Source organism: Drosophila takahashii, chromosome 2R, assembly GCF_030179915.1.
Source record: "Drosophila takahashii strain IR98-3 E-12201 chromosome 2R, DtakHiC1v2, whole genome shotgun sequence".
In the NCBI taxonomy this organism is placed as follows: Eukaryota; Metazoa; Arthropoda; class Insecta; order Diptera; family Drosophilidae; genus Drosophila; species Drosophila takahashii.
This window is the reverse complement of record NC_091679.1, coordinates 27,336,533-27,357,654: the sequence shown is the minus strand read 5'-3', so window position 1 is coordinate 27,357,654 and position 21,122 is coordinate 27,336,533. Positions and strand designations below refer to the sequence as shown.

At 40.7% G+C, this 21,122-nt stretch overlaps 1 protein-coding gene and 1 long non-coding RNA gene across 3 annotated transcripts; one reads left to right on the top strand and one right to left on the bottom strand.

Annotated features, from left to right (window-relative positions):
- The first annotated feature begins 15,044 nt into the window (after positions 1 to 15,044).
- Positions 15,045 to 15,715, top strand: LOC138912356 (uncharacterized). Its single transcript, XR_011417884.1, has 3 exons — positions 15,045 to 15,179; positions 15,240 to 15,451; positions 15,522 to 15,715. It is a non-coding gene; the product is annotated as an uncharacterized lncRNA (long non-coding RNA).
- Positions 15,716 to 15,722: 7 nt separating this feature from the next.
- Positions 15,723 to 19,719, bottom strand: LOC108055949 (serine/arginine repetitive matrix protein 1). Of its 2 annotated transcripts, XM_017139537.3 has the most exons (7): positions 19,580 to 19,708; positions 18,840 to 19,072; positions 17,956 to 18,653; positions 17,262 to 17,353; positions 16,830 to 17,196; positions 16,268 to 16,714; positions 15,723 to 16,204 (listed from the first exon to the last, which is right to left on the bottom strand). In XM_017139537.3, exons 2-7 carry the CDS (start codon positions 18,913 to 18,915, stop codon positions 16,067 to 16,069), a joined length of 1,818 nt encoding a protein of 605 aa, XP_016995026.3. In that variant the 5' UTR covers positions 18,916 to 19,072; positions 19,580 to 19,708; the 3' UTR covers positions 15,723 to 16,066. The 2 variants fall into 2 exon arrangements, with proteins under 2 accessions (XP_016995026.3, XP_070069138.1); XM_070213037.1 differs by lacking the exon at positions 18,840 to 19,072 and having other exon boundaries at positions 19,580 to 19,719.
- Between the last annotated feature and the right edge of the window lie 1,403 nt (positions 19,720 to 21,122).

Here is a 21,122-nt window from a genome sequence, read left to right as displayed (position 1 = left end):
GAGCAGGAGCAGGAGCAGCGGCAGTAACCAGTAACCATAACCGTATTAGCATATCGCTGGGTTCCGGGGGCTCCTTGGGTTAACTGACAAGCCGTGGTTTTTTAGTTCTTGTCCTGCGTATTGAGTAAATATTTAAGCAGTCCGCCAGCTGTCGCACAATATTAATAGCATGCATCCGGGCGCAACTTGAACTCAACTCCGACTTTTTCCTTTGGCTTTCGCCAAGAAAAGATAAAGAAAAAAGCGAAAAGAAAAGGGACGAACAGTCGAACAGCAGCCCGTGGCCCCAAAGTGCAAATATGTTGCGGCCAAAGCCGCAAAAACGTTTAAATATTTTATAAGCCAAAGGCACTTGCCAGCCAACCCGAGTTGCATTTTGAGCCAGAACAGAGCAGAAAGTGGAGAGGGAGCAGCTAACTGCTGCAGTTACCAAATCGTCAACAACTAAGGCAGTCAGGACAGATCCACACGTATATATATATACATGTACTTATATATCCCCAGTCTAATGGGAATCGGTTGGAGTTCGTTGGTGGAAAGCGGCGGGTATATTGGATGAGAAAGCCAGCTTAGGGAGGATCTACTTACTTCGGATTTTTAGCTGAAAGCAGGAGTTTGTACAGCCTTAAAGGCTGTCTGTTGTTGTCTAGAGATTTGTTATTTATCTGTATCAGAGTGTCGGTCCAATTCCAAAAATGATAATATTGTATTTTTTACTTCCTACACCCAAAAAAAAATTTGATATGAAACGATGATCAAGTTGTATCATAAATTTTGGCTATTTCGAATGTGTTTTTCCTTCTCCCAATCTCGCTCCGACTAACGTTATTTAAGTCGCCATATTGCTTCTTACTCTCTTTTACGAAGTCAAAGAATCTCCGAAAGAGAGGCGATATTATTTAATAACACTTTTACCAGTATTGCATGGTATAAACGACATGCGTTCAAATGCCCATATCGATTTCATCCTGGCGCGTTTTTTTGTGTGCATATTATTTTATAGACTTCTTTACATAAAAATAAAATTTTTTATTATAAGAGAACCTGCTGGATATCTTCATGTCGACTTCTGTTTGCGATGTAATCTCTCTAAATACCCGACTCCTTTTTAGTTGATTCTGTTGCTATGTTGCCCAGCTCGTTTGGCATTCCCCTAATGCCATGAATTTTCGTTGGTTGCATTTCAGTCTGCCCGGGATCCCCGCCGTCACCACCTTGCACCACCAAACCGAGGGGATACTGCACATTGTCTTTGGTGGTTGCGGTAGGGATGGTGGTTCTGGGTGGTGCTGGTGAAGCTGGGCTGCATTGTTGCATTGTTTTCTGTTGCATATGAACGACAGCTTTCCACACTTTTTATCGCTCCGCTCTGCCACTTATTATAGCATTTTTCTTCGCTTTCTTGGCTTTTGTGCGCAAATTTCCATGGGGAGCCTGTGTGCCGCGGAGTTTTCGAGCTGTTCAGCTTTTCAGCTGTTGAGCAGATTTCGCGGGGACATAATACGCTTGTAAAACATTCAGTAACTTAAAGCTGGTGCCCCATCCCACTGCCCTCAGTCCCAGTGAAATTATCGTATTTCAATTGAATTTCTCACATGCGATTTGCATAATTGAATTTGGTCTTGCAGTCCGCCGCCATCAGATGGTTGGATAATTTATGTGTTCCATGGCCGCCAAAAACCAAACGACAACTCCGGTTTGAGCCGCTCATTTCTGGGATAATTATGCCGCTGAAGATGCGTCTGCTTTATTTTTATCGATGCGCATTAAAAGGCTTTTAAAATTTATTGATATTACCGACTCTATTAAATTATGCCACCACCTCGGTGGCTGGATGGCTGGATGCCGGGATGGCTCTTTGTGTTGCTCCTGTTTCTGTTTTTGTTGCCTTGTTGCCTTTACAGCCTGACTGAGTGACGCCTGGTGATGGCAGCAAATTTTCCATGTCGCCAGTGGCAGCAGCACCAAACAGCAAACGGCAAACAGCAGCAACATCAAGCATCAAGGGCTGCTGATGCTGCTGCCGCTGCGTCCGTTGACTGGCAGCAAAATTGGCAATTCCAAAGCATCAACGACGGCGCAGGCGACTTTTGCCATTGCCCATCGGGAGGCGGGTGGCCATGGGTCTGGTGGGCGTGGCACGGGGATGGCGCAAACTCAATTTGTGTGAAAAATACTTTTAGTTACTGTGCATATTTTAAATGTTACACAGCGGCAGCCACAAAAGCAGCAGCAACAACATCAACAACGCATCACCATCAGCGTGATGTGAATTTTATTTTATAAATATACGGAAAAAAATGGGAAAAAAATTAAAAATTATATTTCACACAACAGGAAGCGGGAGCGGTAAGCTGAATATTGGATAAATTAATGCACAAGGACTGGCAGCCATTGAAATCAGTTTATTATGCACACACACACAAGCACAATGTCGGCATACGTGTCGTATGATTGATAAATTTGCACTTTGAAAGCACTCAAAATGTTAAAAAAAAGTAAGGCAACCGAAGGCAAAAGAAAGACATTGCGTCCTCGAACTGAGTAAACAATCCCCCCTCAAAATATGACTCAAATAAAAAGCTAGAAATAAAAAAGGTTTATAATATTTATAAGAATACAAAAGAAAATATATTTAATAGTTTTGTTTGTCTTTTAATAATTTAAACATAGGGGAGAGGTCTGTAGGTTGAGACACTCAATTTTCTCAAAACTTTTCCACTAAAAAATTTTTTTTTATTTTTCTTTTTTTTTTGTAGTCCTTTTTAGTGACAAAATTTTTGGGGAAAACATTATAAGCCAGGCTCTAGACAGATTTAAGCTGTGAGAGTCGTGTACCATTTTGCACCAAAAAAGTTTTTGTCTACTTTTTTCAAAATTCCATTTAAAATTAATAACGTCCTTAAATTAACTTGGAAAGAGATTTAAAACATTAGTATATTAACTGTTAACTAATTAAAAAAAGAATCAGCTTAATGTGACAGTCAGAACAAAAGTTATTAATTTTTTCCCGAAACATCCCATTTTGTGTAAGTTGAGACACCCGTTTTTCATACAAAAAGGCCTTAGGCCAACAGAGGTCGCTTTCTGCCTAGCACATTTCTTTGATATTAGGGGACAAGTGAATGTTCAAAGACCCTTTTGATTTTAATTGTTATTTGTTCGAAGTTCTTAAAAAATGGATGGGAAATAATTTAGGACGAACTAAAATTGATTAAATTAACATAAATAAATAGTTCCTTATAGTTTGGAGTACATTTTGTGTGAGTATTATTGACTTTAAAAAGTGTCTCAACCTACAGACCTCTTTTTCAAATTGTCATTTTTTGGCACTTTTCAAAAAAAATTATTTTTTAGTTTTCCCAAGGGAAAAAAAATTTTTTTTTGCTTTATTTTACAGCTAAAAGACTAAGCTTTCGATCGGTACTTAACACGTGAAGTTTCAAAAGCGAATGTCCAAATGGGAGACTAAAAACAAAAGGTGTCTCAACCTACAGACCTCTCCCCTATATATTTTTCGTCACAGTAAACAAAATTTCATATGAAAATTAACTTTGTTGTTCATTTATATTTCATAAATATTTATTGCCCAAATAATTCAAATTCATATTGCGTATGGAAAGTATAAGTAAATATAAATTAAACCTAGATCTATAAAAAATATTAATATTTTTTTTATAAAATATGTAGTCACAATATAAATTGATACATAAGTAAATGGGTAATGGTTGTTTTTTTTTAGAATTCCTAAAGCACTTTAACAATTATGGAAGTATGAATAAATACTTTTAGGAGCCAGCATTTGTCCACTATGTAATTAGTATTCATCACGCATTCGGGAATTGAAATAGTCACAAAGAAGCGCCAAAGAGAATCGCATTTTGGCCAACATCACACTTCATTAGCACAGGTTATCGCGCTGTCTGCTGGCCAAAACGTGTGCGACTGTGTGTGTGTGCTTGTGTGTGGCTCACCCCTCCTTAGGGTTCCATTGGGAAATTTCGCATGCACATGGCGCAGACATTTGAAAAACGGCCAAAGCAATGGGAGATGGCCATGCCGAAGAGTTCGGGAAAGCCCCCGAAAACTGTAAAACTCCCAGGCACGAAAAAACTGCAAAGTTCGAAAACAGACGCAGACACGAGCGGCGAAGGATTTTTGAGGCTGGGCAGGAGGCCGGAGTCTGGGCAGGATGCCTCTAAAGTGGTGGACACGTAACCCCTTTAGCTGGTGTCAAAGGCAACATACAAATTCGAAGCTCCAACAACAGCTAAAACCGGCAAAAAAAAAGAGTAGCAAAAAAATGAAGGAGTCGGGGCCACACGGGGCGCCATAAATTATGCAACGCGCGGTAGATGCTGCAATCTGATGCCCTTCTGGTCCCCGTTGCCCCTCCCCTGCGTTCCACTGCATTCAATTTGAACCCAGGCCCCCAGAAACCCTTTCCCCCGGGTCAATTGCCATGGCGGAAGTAGCAATCCAAGCTTATCCATGGACCCGTGGAATGTGGCATTCAGGCGACCGGGCTGGCTGCTCAATCATCAATCCGCGTGCTAGCAGGCAAAAACTGCAACAAGAGCTGGCCCAAACTGGTGCAGCCAATCGGAAAAAGGTCATGGAAATTCGGGCTGAACACAATCGAATTTTGCGACCTGATTTTGGCCAGAAATCTGAGATTTTTGAGGAAAGACTCCTAATGAGAGATGGCTCCACGGATATGTTTGAATCACAGAATGCACAGGTTTTAGCTTTCAGCTGTTAATTAGAATAATCGGATATTTCTGGGAACAGACTCCTAATGAGTGCGAGAAATGTTTCAATCACAGAATGTAGATGTTTTCAGTTTCAACTGCTGATTAGGTTCATTAAGGTTATTTATGTCATATGCTTTAGCAGGTTGTGATTAAAAGCTTTTTGGAAAGGAAATTTTCAGTAATTTACAAATGTAAATATGGGTTCTATAAAATTGCATTCTTCATTATAATTTCTAAATATTAATAGTCAAAAGCTACAAATAAATAGGAATAAAATGAATATTTTATTTTACTCACCTGTTAATAAAATGTAATTCCATATTCTCTGTTTCGAGTCATTAGACAGTTTCGAGCCAATCAATTAGTGCACACTTTGCATTACCTGATCTTCAAAGAAGCTGGTAACCTTACTCACTCTGTTTCTCTGGGCCTTTAATTAGCTCTCAAGCACTCAAGTTGACTTGACAGAATTATGATTAAACTAATATCAATTATCCAAGGCGCCGCGACACTCTAGGGATCTGCCAGCGGAGGCCAGATCAAGTGGTTAGCTCCGCGCGGCGTCTGCGAGTGTCATCAAAGCCAAAGTGCCAAGAGTTCATGGGCGTAGCTCGGGGGAATAGGTGTTCCGATATTACTAGTGTCCCAACTAGAATATATCTTTCAGTTCCTGCCCCATTTATTAAGAAAAAAAAATAACTACTCATACTTATTTACGTACATTTTTTATATATTATTGAGAATCCAAAATATCGTTTTGTCATAAATAAGCACACTCAAAAAAATTTGTTTCCTAAATTTTAAAAAATCGCCATAAAATGAAATTTTTTCTTAATTTTAGAAAATTTTCTGAATTTTACAAATTGTTTTCTTGAATCTAGGAAAAAAGACCATAGAAACAGAATTTTATGAAAAAACTTTCTAAAATTTAGAAAAATGATTTTTTTTCTTAAATTAATGGTGTTTTTTCCTAGTTTGCTCTCCAAATTTTTCTCAACTTAATGGCGATTTCGCCATTAAATTAAGAAAAAATTTACTTCAGCCCTTCCTAGAATCTAGAAAGTCGCCATAAAAAATATGGTAAATTTTTCTTCATTTTAGAAAATTTTTTTCTAAAAAATACGGTAAATCGCCATCGACTGAAATTCATTGCGAATTTCTTGATATTAATGGCGATTTCGGTCTGTTTTTTTTTTTGAGTGCAGAGAACAAAATAATCTGTATCAGTATTTCTTATAAAAATACCTATTATATAATATTTAATATAATATATTTTGGCTTTAATAATCTCTAGTATAACACGATTTCAAACAAACCTTGATCCCCCGAAAACTTTTTATAGACTGAGCTGCTGACTGGCCATCAACACATTCTTTTCACTTCCGTTTCCTTTTCGCCTTGGTCCCTTTAGTTGACTCCAACCGACGTCTTCATTAGCTGGAATATTTGTCTCCTTTTCTCCTCCCCTCTCTCTCTCTCTCTTTCTGTTTTTCCTTGAGAGAGAGCAGTAAAGGAAACTAATAATTAACACTTTTTACTGCCAAGAGTCGATAATTGAATTACAGAGTGCAGTCAATGGCAGTTTTAACCCTGCAATTTCATTTCGCCTCCTTCTGGTTCTTCATCAGCCGAAAGTCCCTCTGCGCCTTCTTTAAGTTTTTAGCAGCTGCCAGAAAAATATTCGCAAATGCAATCGCTTATACACTAAAATACAACAAGAACAAATCCGAAGGCAAGGGCAAAAATTCAAATGCACCAGTAGAACCAACCCGAATGAATCAAAAAAGGGGTGGCGAAAAGGGGGCTGCAAGGGGGAGCAGAGGCGCCAGCATTGGGGATTCTTGCATAAAAACGTTTAATTAAAATTCAAGAGGTTTTGTTTTCAGAAGCTGCAAGTTTTTGTTTTACTTTTTTTCCTCCCCACAGCACCCCCTTCATCGCATCAGTGTGTGTTTGAACGTCTTGAGTAATAGGTTCCCTTATCCGAAAGAGGGTTGCTTGGTGGGTGGCTATGGGGCTAAAGAACGAGGGTCAGCTATGCAAATTGGTGTCTGTTTTGGATCGGCGTTAATTACTTTGAAGTAAAGTGCAAGCGACTAGCAAGTGGAATCGAGAAGCGACAGGCTGGAAAAGAGTGGATGGAGGATATGATGGCGATGTTGGAAATTAGGTGAAAACAATAGCCAGAAGAGAAATAATGATTTCGACTGATGCCAGAGGAAAACTAACTGGGCAAAATTGTAATTCCAAATAATATTTTCCATTAATATAAAAGAAACTTATCTATAGTTACATATATCTTTAAAATTGCTCAATCTTAAAGCAGGTATATTTGTTCAGGCTTAAGAATTCATCAGGGCCTTAGCTGAATTATAGCTTCTGTAAAACTGTTTTAAAATAACTTTTCCATTTACAGCTTATAAGAAATTCTCTCCGATTACCAAGTCTCAATGATAAATGCAACATTTTTCCTGTCCTTGATAATTTTCCATAAATCCCGAGTAAAAGTGAGGAATCCCCAACGAATCTCTAGCTCTTTTGCACCCAGCTTTTTTCGCTCACCGACACTTTTGTGTGTCGATTGGCAGAGCAAACAGGGAAGTAAATTTGAAAATCCAATTTGCATTTCCATCAATAATAACGGCCGCACAAAGGAATATTAGACGAGGACGATTCGGCCCGCCTCCACCACCACGTCTTTCTCCATGATTTCGATGCGTTTTGGGACAGACGCGAAAAGCGCGAAGATGGAGGGCGCCTGACGGTGGAGGAAGGGGGCAGGGAGCCAAGGGAGGAGCCGTCAAAAAATTTACCAATCATTAAAAATACTTCCACTTCCGTTTCCTGTGCGCGCCATTTTCTAATGCGCCGCCTTGGCTTCCGTTGCCACACAGAGAAAAAAAGAAATATTTTTAAAAAAATTTTATTTGTATGCTTTTAAAACTCTCAACGATTTTGGTTTGATTCAAATGTATTCAAAGGTGATTCAAAGGTGTCACCAAAATAAACTATTGCTTTTAAATCATTTTTAAAAACTGTCTGAAAGTATGCAACACAATATTTCAAGGGTTTCTTTTTATTCGTTGAATACTTTAAGATACAATTTTGCAAAAATTGTATATTGGCAATCTGCATGCGTGATTACTCTCTGGCAACCAAATAAGTTATCAAATTTCTTCTCTGTGCAGTGACCCCCCTCTTCAATAGCAATCCTCCCCAGGAAGACCCCTCCAAAGCTTTGTTTGAACAGCTAATGCTGGCCACGTTCCGTTGTCGTGGACCGGCTCTGGCCTGCCACAGTTAGTCATCTCGCGCTGCTTTATGTAATTTATATCCTTGCTGCATTATCCTTTATTTACTTTACTTTTTAGCATTATATTTCCCGCATTTCTTTTTCTCTTTGGCTTGGACCGTACCGCTTCACTCGTGGGTTTGCCGGGCAAATTTATGTATAAAAATGAGCGAAATTGCAGAACACATTTTTTCCATTACTGAAAATAAATGTCTGAAGGATGTGCCAAGGCCCAGTCGTCGCAGCAGGACTCCAGCCATTGCTCCAGCTTCATCTGCTGTCTTATATAGAAAAAAATCGCTTCTTACTGATGAGCTTCAATGAATTCAATCAGAATTCATTTGAATACAGTCCGTGCATACCAAAAAGGCGAGATTAAGTGGCCAAGCCGAGTCGAGAAGTTGAGGAGGCCAAGTCGGAGTGGGAATGGGAGTCGAGTGAAAGTGCGGAGGAGTCAACTCCTTTTGACTAATATGCTTGTGGCCTGGGGCGGAGCAGAGGGCCGACTTATCCTCTACCCACCCGCTCCTTGAATCCCCGAACATGACGCTGACGAATAAGTAATCAGCGCTAAGTTGGTAATTGAAAGCGCTAGCCCAGACTTCCTTAAAGCCATCTCTTGGCTTTTACCTCTCGGTCAAGTGCGTCCACAAGAGTGGAAAAAGAAACAATACCTTTTCTTGGGAACTGAGTTTGACGATGTCAAGACGATGTCACTTCAAGGAAAGACACCTGCAGACAGTCTCGAAAATAAAAGAACCAAAGGTAGTCGCCCACATATGCAGCAAGGTGGGCGATGGAAATGGAAATAAGGGCCCAAGGCCACCGAGTACAGATGTTATTCAAGCAGGAAAAACAATATGAATATAAGGGCGTTCAGGGCCACGCTGTTGCTGAAAAGCCATTAAATACTCTTTACAAGTTGACTATGCTAAATTTATAATTTATATACTAATAATAAAAGTTGTTTTTCAGTTACCTTTGCCTATTGTGGTAAGGCTTCAACTTCATCGATACTTTTTATACCCTTGTAGAGGGTATTATAATTTCAGTCAGATGTTTGCAACGCAGTGAAGGAGACGTTTCCGACCACGTAAAGTATATATATTCTTGATCAGCACCAATAGCCGAGTCTATCTAGCCATGTCCGTCTGTCCGTTTCTATGCGAACTAGTCCCTCAGTTTTAAAGCTATCGTGATGAACCTTTTCCAAAAGTCTTATTTCTATTGCAGGTAGTATCGGACCACTATATCTTAAGGCTCCCATAGGAATATTCAAACAAATATAAGAAAATTCATTGTAACTTTGTAGGAAGTAGGCGTTTTGATTCTCGACTACTTATGTATAAACAAAATTAAAATAGAAACGCTGAATCTGGAATCCCTGGAACTGCACCGAGTGAGCATTACTTTATCTACAAGGGTATATAAGCTTCGGCTGGCCGAAGGTAGCTTCCTTTTTTGTTTTTAATTCAAATAAAAAATAACCAAAATAAAATACAACTTTAATATTGTTTTTAGTAAAACTTTGTGATAGATTGGTTAAACAACATTCATAATATTCTAAAACTAAATAAAGCTACCTACACATATCTTGAAAAATACCTAAATGAAATGGAAAATATAAATGTTATTGTAAAGTATTTCGTTTTTCATTGAACATAAAGACAGGCTTCCAAATAATTTTGAATTTAGTTTTGTTTCCTTTTTTTTAATTTAGTTTTTCGTAAATTGCCGTAACACCATTAGAAATCCAGAGTTCTTGTTCAAGAATTCAGATATCCGCTAAATACACTATGGGCCGTTTTCTCGTCCGTCTGTTAAATTTAAAGTAGGGTTAAAACCTTGAAACCGTATGGGAAATCATTGTTTTAATTCTACTTTAAATTTAACAAACGGACGAGAAAACGGCCCTAAAAGTAGTAAATACTAATACTAAGTAAAATATATTTAATTTAACCAATGTTGGCGCATTTACCATATTAATAAATTGCTAAGGCTTTCGGGTAAGCCAAGTTACCTTAGATGGGGGCAGAAAAAGAGCGTATGTTATTCCGCTGAGGCGAAACAGAAAAAATCCGGCAGACATTGCGTAACATGAAGTCGCAAAAATTATGTACAGAGATTAAGAAAGTAAACCGTTATCTGCCAACGCCCCCGGCAAAGAAAAGGGAGAGGGGCGCCGGGAAATTGGATGGGAGGGGCGCAATCCGTGTTGACAGTTTGCGCTGCAGGCGATTGCAGGAGGAGCGAGCAGGAAAAACATAATGAAATTATGTATTTTGAGAATATTTCGTGTGTGGCAGATGAGCTCTGCTTTATATGTGCATGAGATTTGTCTCGGTTTTATGTGTGTAGAAGGAAATGAATCTTAAAATTTCCTACAATAATAAAATAGACGAACAAACAAATGTGGGATGTAAAAACGAAGAGGGCATAAATGAGATTAAAATAAAGCAGCTCATAAAAAGCAGGATGACAAACATTTTTTAAATACAATATACTTAACGTGCGATAAGAATATATTTGTGAAGGAGTTTTATAAAACCAACTTTAAATGAAACTTGGGTAAAATTATAAAAATATGCCTTTAAGAAAATTTTACAAGGTTTAAATTCGGTATCAGATGTTTATAACTTTCTTTCTGAAATAGTTCGTTTACACGTTTTTGTTACGAAGATAAAATATTGCCCAGAAATATTATTCATGTTCATGGCACCAGATACATGTATCTATGTGTAGCTAATAATTCGACGTTAATGCTGACTTGACAGCTCTTCGATCCGCCATTATAACAGGCTAAGTTGCCCTTCGGATGATTTTGAATCCCTTCAACAACTGGCGAACAAAAGGAACGTGATGCTCGATGCTCGACCTCAGGTATCTGAGGTATATTTCCTGATATCCGATTGCAGTGAGTGTGGGGGTGTTGCTTCCGTCTTGCTTCGATTGATTCCGATTCTAATTGTTTTGGTCTAGTGGTAATCGCCTTTTGTCTGTGCAAATTACCTGATCCGTGGCAAAACTTCAACCCTCAAATGGGCAAATAATTATTCGAGCAAACCCAATTCCCCAAAATTCCCCCGAGGGCCGGGCAAAAGTAGAAGGGAAGAGAGAAAAATTAAGCAAATATCACGTCGCTCACATTTGAACTTCAGACAAAATCAAAGACAAGCTGAGTTTTTGGATACAATGGAAACATGGCCACAAGTTGAATAAACGTTGTGTAGCAGCATATTCACGGATACTGAGTTCGAATGGGCGTGTGTTTCAACTTCGGTTTTAATTACAGAAAGGGTTCAGCAATCCGAGAGTGGAGTTTAGATAGCCCGGAGAAACTTCACAAAATTGGCAATAGATATTGGTGTTAATAATGGGAAAGCGTTATAGGTGGCAAAAGAGTTTAGGATTTCTGAGAAGCATAGTTAATTCAGGCCTTTTATTGAAAGAGTCCAAGTAAAACAGTAATTTTTAATTACCTCTTGAAACTTATATATCAGAAACGTCTTGTGGATAGATTTCTATTCACAAAGTGGATTATAAAACGTATACTTTATTTTTAAAATTTTATGTTATTTCTTTCTGTGTAGTGGAAAAAAATATATTTAGCAGCAAGCAAGCGAATTCATTGCTAAATCATCGAGTACTGGAAACTCTTTTTAACTTTATTTTAAAAAAAGTTGATATGGGGGAGATTCCCCAAACGCACACATCTAAAGGGAAAAGTCAGTGTGCGTGTGTGTGAGTAAATTGTGGAGTTGGCGCAAACGAGTAAAGAAATCGCTCATGCAAAACTGATTGACTGTAGCGAAGAAACTGTAAAAAGAAATACGAAACTTGTTACAGTTGCTGCTGATTTTTAGACCCAGTCACGCCCCCTTAAACCGCCCTTTTCGCTGGCCGCCCCCTTTTCTGTCTGTTATCTGTCGGCGTTTATTTATATGTACAGTGTACATAGCTCGCCTCCACATATGCAACGTATTCATTTGCCCCCCGAATCCTGGGGATCCTGCTCCAGCGTCCTTCGGTTGCTGATTTTTATTGAAACGAAAATATCGCTGCCCTTTCGTTTTATGTTCGTCAGTTTTCAGTTTTCCCACCCTTCCCTTTTTATGGGGGCACAACTTCTTTTTTTTTGGCGGTTGCGCACTTAATTGAAAGGAATTGTTAATTCACACAAGACCTCGATTCCTCGCCTTTGTGCGTGATTGGTTAGAGCCGTAAGCGGGGGAGACTGTACTTCTCCTCCCCGCTCGCTTCCCGACCTCAAATTCAATTATTTGAAATTTTCCTTGGCGAAAAGTAACGCGTGACGCCGTCACACGCTCAAAAAAATATCCAGAGATATGGTTTCAAATTAAAATTGATGTGTAGATTAAATCTTCCACACTAAACTACTTAATTGCAGCGAATGAAATTTATATGATATATAGTCAATTCTACCGTATTTTATTTCAATAAAATATAAATTTATGTCAAATTTATGATTCAAAAAGATTCATCATCATGTCATCAAATATGTTTTTAACAAATATTGTAAAATAAGATAAAAATAATCTTTATTCATATCAAGATGATATGAATAACTTGAATAACAATCTAATCTTTTGTCAATCTACATTTTTTTTTTAAATTTGGGCACTTCCAAAAAAAAGTCCACCAAGCCAAAAAACTTGAAACTTGAATAAAACATATTTCCACATGATTTTGCCCCGATATTAGTTTCTAATTAGTTGGATACTGAGCTTAACTACAAATTTGGAGTATAGTTTGATTATTTTTATGACAAACCCCACCAATATACGCAAAAATCAGTTTTTGGCTATTTTTTGTTATTTTTTGGACCTGTCTTCTGCTGTTAATTTATCCTATAGGAATGCTAATATGTGACATTTTTCTGTACTGAATGCTTCATTCACATGCTAAACTATTAAGTTAAAAGCAAAACATCCAGCAATTGAGAGATAGAGGTAAAGAAATCCGCTTTACAAAACAGTCGGAAAAAATGTCCCGAGCGACATGTCCCGAGCGAATGTGGTTGAAACTGCATAAAAAAAAAACGGCAAACAATTTTTGAGTAAAACCAAAACCATTTCATAGCGACATGTTTGGACAACATTCTAAAAAAAATCGCATTCAAATATTCCATCAGAATTCGCTAATTTCTGGTCTTGTATGAACTTCCCCGAAATCCACTTCTATTTTTGTCCCGAGCGAATACGGCAGTTTTTTAACGATATCTTAAAAACTAAAAGTGGTACAAAAACAAGATTTTTACAAAAAATAGAGCTTGGGAAGAGTGAAAAGAAAAGCCCATAATTAAAATTAAAATCCATTGTTTTACAATTTTTTTTCAACTTTAAAGGTGTGCAAATGTCCCGAGCGACATTTTGGAAGTGCCCATTTAATGAACACTTGTTATGATTATGATTAAATTTAAATACTGATTACAAATACGAGTCTTGTAGAGGGGAATCATAAACCACAAGAAGAATATTTGGCTTTATTTCTGAGCATAAAATAGATTTTAAAATGAGGAATCTATATTTTTCAAGTGGGCATTCAGTGAAAAGAAGTGTACTTGTCTGTTCTTACGCGTTTTGTTTAACAAAAGGGCGTCTGTCAGACGACTGTCAGCCTCGTTCCAGCAGCACAATTTCTTGTATTTATTCGTGACACTTATTTGTCATTTTTAGCATATAATAGCATTGTGTGGATTATAAAGGGATTATGGCCCCAGTCCCCTACATCTTGAGTACTCCCCACTACGCCGTAATAATTGCTCACGTTCTCACGCGCTCTCAACGCCTCACCCCCTGTGGCTTTTAAAACCAATTTGGTAAAACCGTCCGGACCACCAACAACAACCAAGTCAACCAGGTCAAAAAGCTGCTCCAAGATGTGTGTAATTAGACGTGACTTTTCCTCGAGTTCCTCTGAAGGGTTCTGTCCTCGGGGGTTGGGGGGTGGTGGGCTAAATCGGGCCTTAAAGCCTTCTTAACGCTGTTGTTATTTAGAGCTTAATTGTGCCAGGACACGGCGGCCCCCGGGCTTCTCGTTGGGCGCCAATTTGTGGGATGGGTGAGAAGAGGTGAGTTTGAACTGCCCTTAAGGTTCAAGATGGATTAAAGTCCGCTTCGATGGCTAATCCATGGAGCTGCCGCCCCTTGGCTTTGGCCCCCACACAACCGCAATTAGCCAGGCAGAAACTCGATATCGACACATTAGCATCCCCTGTGCAATGGGTATAATCTGATTATCAGCCACCCTCGGCAAACGCCAGCGAAAAAGTGCTAATTTGTGCACGGAAATCACGCCCAGAAGCAGGATCACGGATTTCCCGCCGACCTCCGTGTGCGTGTCACCTTCAGCCGGCAGTTTCCCTTTTTCGCCTTTGTGGAAATTGAAAATATGCCAAATAATTACACATTTTTATGTGAATTTTTCAATTTATATGCCGTCAAATAAACGCTGCGTGCACATCACAGTATTGACATCGAGTTGGGTGGGCGATGCGCCCACTTTTGACTCATTTTCAACGCTTTTGGCAGTGTCGTTAGGGCATCTTCTGGCATTTTGTTTATTCAAAAATACCTGACCTTGAAAAGCTCTGATCGAGCTTTAAGAAAACACCGGAAGATGGCGCTTCAGCGCTTTTCAAAGTAAAATTAAGGAAATTTTATATGTAAAATTGCGACAAGTGTAGAAAGTAATGTAAAGTAGAAGTATAAAGTAAATTTAGACACATTTTTACCCTTGCAGAGGATATAATAATTTAAGAGATTTATATTATGGAACAAACGATCTACCATTTTTTACTATTTCAGAACTACGAATTTAATTCTATGAAAATCGGAAGCGGATGTCAAAATATTTTCTTTTTGGTTTAAATCAATAAAAATGTAAAACAAAAATAATAATAAAATTTTAAAAAATATCATATTTTGAAAAGGCAAGGTCCTCGAAAAAGTAGGCTTTGTTGTTATTTCATTTCTGTCTGTCATTGTGCTCAGTTTGCTCAGCTCATAACTTATTAGAAGCTACTCGTTAAACACATTTTCATTAAAGTTAAGATTCTCGTCTCTTTGGAAGAGTGTGCTTTTTCGATTCCTTTGATCCTCTTGGAGTACTTGGTAAAATTGTCCATTCTTGTCGATTCGATTGTATTTATCCGGCGCTCTCCTTCTTTGCAGATCCCAAATAATTGATAGGATGCAAGCCATACCTCGATTGAAATCCCGAAGTCGCTATTGTGAAGTTTAAGGCCCACAACTGGGCAATACAAAACTATGATGACATGAAGATGATCTTGGCGACACACCTTTACGAAGTTCAACTTCTTGAAGGTGCGACGCAAGATCCTCTCCATGTCGTCACAGTTTTGCATTGCCCCATTGTTAATTGGGTGAGTGATATCGATGTAAGGCCAGAGAATCTCCCCGTCCTTATCACCGTGCCTCCTCTCAACCCCAAAGAATAAAATAAAGGAAAAGCTGTGCTACTTCGCCCTCGACTTCAATCAGGATAATGTAAAGGCTGTACTATATAACCGACGGACAGGCCATCACCTTCGGGAACGAGAACTCTGGCAAGATCCCCAAAATCCATTCTACATTGAAAAATAGAGAACTATTAAAAACGTGTCCTTCTTTACCGACCCAGTAAAAGTCAAACGGTTGTATACTGACTGTTATTTAATGCGTTTACAAATATCTGGGTGTGTTGTACTGAACAACATGCACTCAAAAGAAACTTACAAAGTTCAGTGTTAATAGAAACCAAAAGCGGGATGTCAGGGGCCAAGAGCCAACCAACTCCTTCGCTTGGCTTGTAATTAGTTATCAAAATATAAGCTGACAAATGCAGTTTCATACATTTTAAATGTACAAAAGAGTATGATGGGATGCGAAAATGATGAGGATACAAGATAAGGGAGGGAAAAACTAGATCAAAAAAATGAACTGAATAAGGAGAGCGGGAAAAAGGAAGTTAATGAGATGATTGAGATGCGGAGGGGCTCTCAATTTAAGCGCTGAGTGACCGGCAGCTTCTTGCGTCGTCGGCGCAATTGCTGACTGCGATCCCAGTACTCATAGTAGCGTTCCTGTTTCAACCACTCCTGATATTTATACCACCACTCCTCCCACTTGATATAGTCCTGCAGGAAAAATTTAATTTATTAGTATTTGAGCAAAAGTACCCAGATGAAATCACCACCTACCTTAAGGTCCAAGTCCCTTAGGTAACCACGACTCTTGTAGTACTCGTAACGGACGCGCACGTCGTCCCACGACAGCATTCCCGACGGTGCTGTGGTGGCCAACTCCTCCGGAAAGTGCCCGGCCGGTGCCGGCGAATACGAATAGCGACGCGGCGGCGACTCCAGGCCCTCTTCAATCATCACTTTGAGGGCCCCACCGGCGGAGTCTTTGGTGATTCGCATATTCTCCATGTTGCTGCGATCGATGCTCCACTGCGCCATTTTGCCGAATCGCTCCGAGAGCGTCAGCCGCGTTGTAGCCGAGAATGTGGGCAGCGTGCCGACCTCGTCACTGTCCGAGCCGTTCGAATCGTCCGAATCCGAGGAGGAGTTCGCCGCGTTAGCTCCGGTCGTCCCGCTCGGATGCTTTTTGCGTTTCTCACCTTCAATTTTAATGCGTGGCCTCATCTGTGGATTAGAATTGGATTATTAGATTTTATTTGCAAGGATTTTGACTATTAGTTTTTAACTAAGCAAAGTGTGTGTAATTTTAGTTCTTTAGCATGTTCTTTAGGATGCTCACCTCCTTTTCCTTCTTCTTTTTCTTAGCCTGTGATGTCGGCGCTCCAGTTGGTGCTGATGCCGGCTCTGGTGGCTCTGGCGGACGGTGCTTGAGACGCGGATCTTCCGGCGGCGGTGAATGACGCGACGCTCGCGCGATTTTCATGTGCGCATCCGACGAGGAGACGCGATCATGGCCGATGTGACGCATCTTCGCCTGGCGGTACTTCTCCATGGCAGACACCGAACTGCCTCCACTACCGCGCACGGGCGGCGGAGTGGTGGGGCGACCATGGATACGTCCATGGGATTCCGACGGAGGAGGCGGCGGCGCCCCCGAACGATAATGGCCACGTGGCTTGGGTGGCGGCGAACGCGGTCCGCGGGATCTGCAATGGTTGAGGGGTCGATATGGTTAAAGCAGAAGCAACAGAAATCTGAATGGCTGACTTACCGAGATCTGTGACGATGGCTGGGCGAGCAAAGAGAGCAGGAATCATCGGAGCTGCTGCTCATCGAGCTGTTTGAACGCGAACGCATTGAGTGCTGCAAGAAGGTAGAAAATATGTAATTATTATATGATAAAATCTGTTTTTAAAGCTATTAAATGAGTAGTTTTAATGACGCAGTTTAATAAGACGTTTATTAAGATGTAAATTTAAAAGTATGTTCTGATTACTTAAGCTTAACTGCGATATAAATGAAGTAAATAAATTTTATAGATATCTAAAATCAATTTCATAGATATCTAAAACAAATAAACTTGTGATATTTTTTTAATTCGAGTAAAGGTAAGTAAGTTTAATGGGAATGGTATTCTATAAGAATGAGAATGGATGGATGTAAAATAAAAATGTTTAAAAATTTTATAAAGGTTAACAATTATACCAGTTGTTCTAAAATCTATTAGTTTTTTATAAAATTGAGATTTAAGACTTCTTATAGAGATTCATAATCCTGTAGATCTGTGCTGGCCAGCAGAAGCAACCCACATACAATGAAAGAACCCATTGCGTTTATGTGTTTTTCTGATTTACAGCGTACGTGCGCGTCGAAACGCTAGCAGCGCAGCGGCAGAGAAACTGCCTATCCCGTGGACCGTGCGAGCTGGCTCTGCTGGCCGCCACTGTTTTAGATTGACTACTCACCCTTGGCGGTGGCGAAGGCGGGCGCTTGGAGCGCGGCAGGATGTGGGCGACTCCGACTGGACCCCGCTTGTCCATGCCCGACGACGAGGGCGGCGGCAGCGGTGGCGACCGGCGGCGGCCGAGCGGCGAACGCGACGCGTTTGGCTTGCGTCGCAGCGACGAGGAGGACGAGCCAGCGGGTTCCGGCGGGGATCGCGGCCTTCCGCCGTGGCCGTTGCCCGGCCGACGCATGAGGGCGTCGTGGCTGTTGTTGGGCGAACGCGGCATGGGCGGCGAGCGCGGTCCGCCCCGACGGTCCAGGCCGCCGTGCATGGACATGAGCGGCGAGCGGCGACGCGGGGGCGGCGATAGCGGTGGCGACTTGCGCAGACGCGACCGACTGCGCGAATGGGGCGAACGGGAGCGGCCGTATCGCTGCGACGGAGGCGGCGGACCGGTCGGCGGTCCGCCTGGGGGCGGATACCGGCCGTAGGGCGGGGCACCGCCGCCACCGCCCTCACGACCGTCGCGTTCGCTCTCGCCGGAGCTGCTCTCGCCCTGGATGTACATCTTCTTGTAGCCCGTGTGGCGCCATCGGTTCGGATCCTTCTCCTCGGCCTCGATCAGCTTCTTGTCCCAGTAATCGTTGGTGGTGTTGGCGCGCGCCTTCTTCATCACGTTGTCGATCTCGCGTCGCTTCCCAGCGGGTAATGAGGGATCTGCAAGGTTGAGAGGTAAAAGGTCAGCTTCGTTTGGCAGGATGGTGGGTGGTGGGTAGTTCTCGTTCCGGGAAGCCCTTTAAATGGGTGCTACTTTATTGCAGGACCGCTAATCCCGGCGATGAGTGGGTTTTCCCACATCTAGTTGCTGCTGGTTGTTGGTATGTAGAAGTTCTGTTCAGGTACCTGTTATGCGCGCAGCTGTCGGCTGCCTGTCCATGTGGAGTTTGGGATTCAGTTCGGCGCGCCTGCGCGACGCCATCGCGGGATTATCGGATTTCTCTCGCTCTGGCAAATGTATATATATCGCGCGGTAGATATATGTATAGTTCTTTATAATCCCCAATCGGTTAGGGTTTCGGTTTCGGTTCGGCGAACGCGACAACACACTTTACCATTTCAAAAACATACACAACAAGCTGCAAATATATTACAATTGAATACAGAAACATGTAAAGAGAGCATTAGAAATGGCCAACTGAAAGCAACAACATCAACAATATCAAGAGCGGAGAGAGAAAGAGTAAGAGAGAGTTGGGGAGACAGCTGAAAACGCAAAGAGAGAAAACGCGGACGCGTTCCGTTCCGTCCGTCAATTAACCCATATCGCGACGCGGGGGTTTGGGGCGTCGGGGACCTGGTCTAGTCCGTACCCAAATCGGGCGAGAGCACCGATCGACAACCGGCTTGCGCGTATATCTTTTCACATGGGTATTTTCCACTTCCATTTTCTTCTTTTCGGTTCACTCACATACACACTCACTCACACCAGCACCAATATATCTGCCTTGTCAGCACGAGAGCGAGAGCGAGACAGAGGGAGTGAGACAAAAGGCGAGACTCCGACCGACAGCAACTAAATCCCGATTTCAGGCTACTGCGATTATGTAAACGGTGTAAAACAGGCACTATACTAATTTGCTTACATTTGGCGACGTTTGCGTGCACGCTTTTCGAGTTTTTGTGGGTTTTAACGCTTTATTCGCAACGGAAAACACGGCGTTGCGTTCAGTTTTTCTCGGCGGCCATGTTGGTAGGGGTGGGAAAGTGTCGAATTATCATGAACCGATATTTTTCCTTAGCACTGACCAGTTGTCAGCGGCTCACTGGTTCCCTTTTCGGCCGCAACGGCGCTCTCAAATGTTAGATTCCGCGGTTTTCTAACAGAAATGTTAAGATACAGCTGTTAGTCCTCTGCCGCTGCTCTGCCAATGTAAGAAATCGTTGTATCTTAACATTTCTGTTAAATTGAGAGCAGAGAGAGAGAGAGAGAGACTGAGAGAGGATAGATTCTCTGAGAGATGTGAAAAATATCAAGTTATATACCGATATTTTTTCTTAGCACTGACCAATTGTCAGCTCTCACTGGTTGGGCAACTCGCGATAGTATCGTGGTTTTAGCTTCAATAGTACGCGGAAAATTACTTTTAATTGGGGTATTCCTGAATGCCCTCTCCCACAGAGTCTATCCGATGGAAACAGCTTAGATACTCAACAAATGTAATAAAATGTTCGTCGATTTATATCTAATTTTTATATTCAAAAGCTTTTATTTAAAATGTAATTATTATTATTATTAAATGTTTGACTATAATGTCAAATTTACAAGCGATTTTAAATGTAGCTATATATACGGGGTCTTAAGCTTAAAAATTCCATGCTTTGATTATGCAGAATATGCTGATCAGTAATTATTACCCGCCGTATGTGCAACTGGGCGCCTGGAACTGTTACCAATTTAGAGACTGCTTGGTTTGTTGGTGCTGGTCATGTTTAGCAACATTGTGTATGAACATAAATTTCATTAATTATGATTTTAAGGCATTGTATTATTGTTTTTATATCGGGTGCTTTTGGGTCAAATATTATTTGCATGGAGTTTGAGGAGGTTTTTATTTAAAATAATCTTTTGGAACATAGTAAATTGGCGGTCATGGTTTCCAAAAGCTTAGTCTTCTTGATTCTGAAAATAAATAAAATGTTGCTTGACTTTTTAAAGAAATAAAGTAGAGTGCCCTAAATATTTAAAATGCTAGGGGGATTCCCTAAACTGTTGAATTGCTGAATTGTTGAATTTTGGTCAGCTGTTAATCAGCTGTTCCATACAAAGTCAACTTTCAGAAATTTCAGCAATTCATCAGCCTCGAGGCAGAAAAGCCAGAGTTGTCACCTTTTTTTAAAAGTCGTGGCAACTCTGTAACATTTTAGTATCACCAGTACGCATTATTTATTTTAAAATCAACTTAGAAAGCATATTTGTGGTTCTTTTTACCTTGGTAACACTTTTAGACAGTTACTAGCAATAATAAATCAAATTTTACATGCTTTAAGTTCCGTGAAACTTTTCAACAAATAACAGCTGTTTGAAAAATCAACAGGAACCATTTTGGGTCGTTCCCTTAATTGCTGAAATTTTTTGTTGAATTTTCAACAATTCAGCAATTCAACAGTTTAGGGAATCCCCCTGCT

Excerpts from the sequence above, each read along its gene's own strand:
- LOC108055949 (XM_017139537.3), bottom strand. The coding sequence starts at position 18,915 with ATGGCGTCGCGCAGGCGCGCCGAACTGAATCCCAAACTCCACATGGAC. Across the intron at positions 17,354-17,955 it reads CGCCTTCGCCACCGCCAAGG|CACTCAATGCGTTCGCGTTC; the intron begins GTGAGTAGTCAA and ends ACCTTCTTGCAG. Across the intron at positions 16,205-16,267 it reads TAAGGGACTTGGACCTTAAG|GACTATATCAAGTGGGAGGA; the intron begins GTAGGTGGTGAT and ends TTTTTCCTGCAG.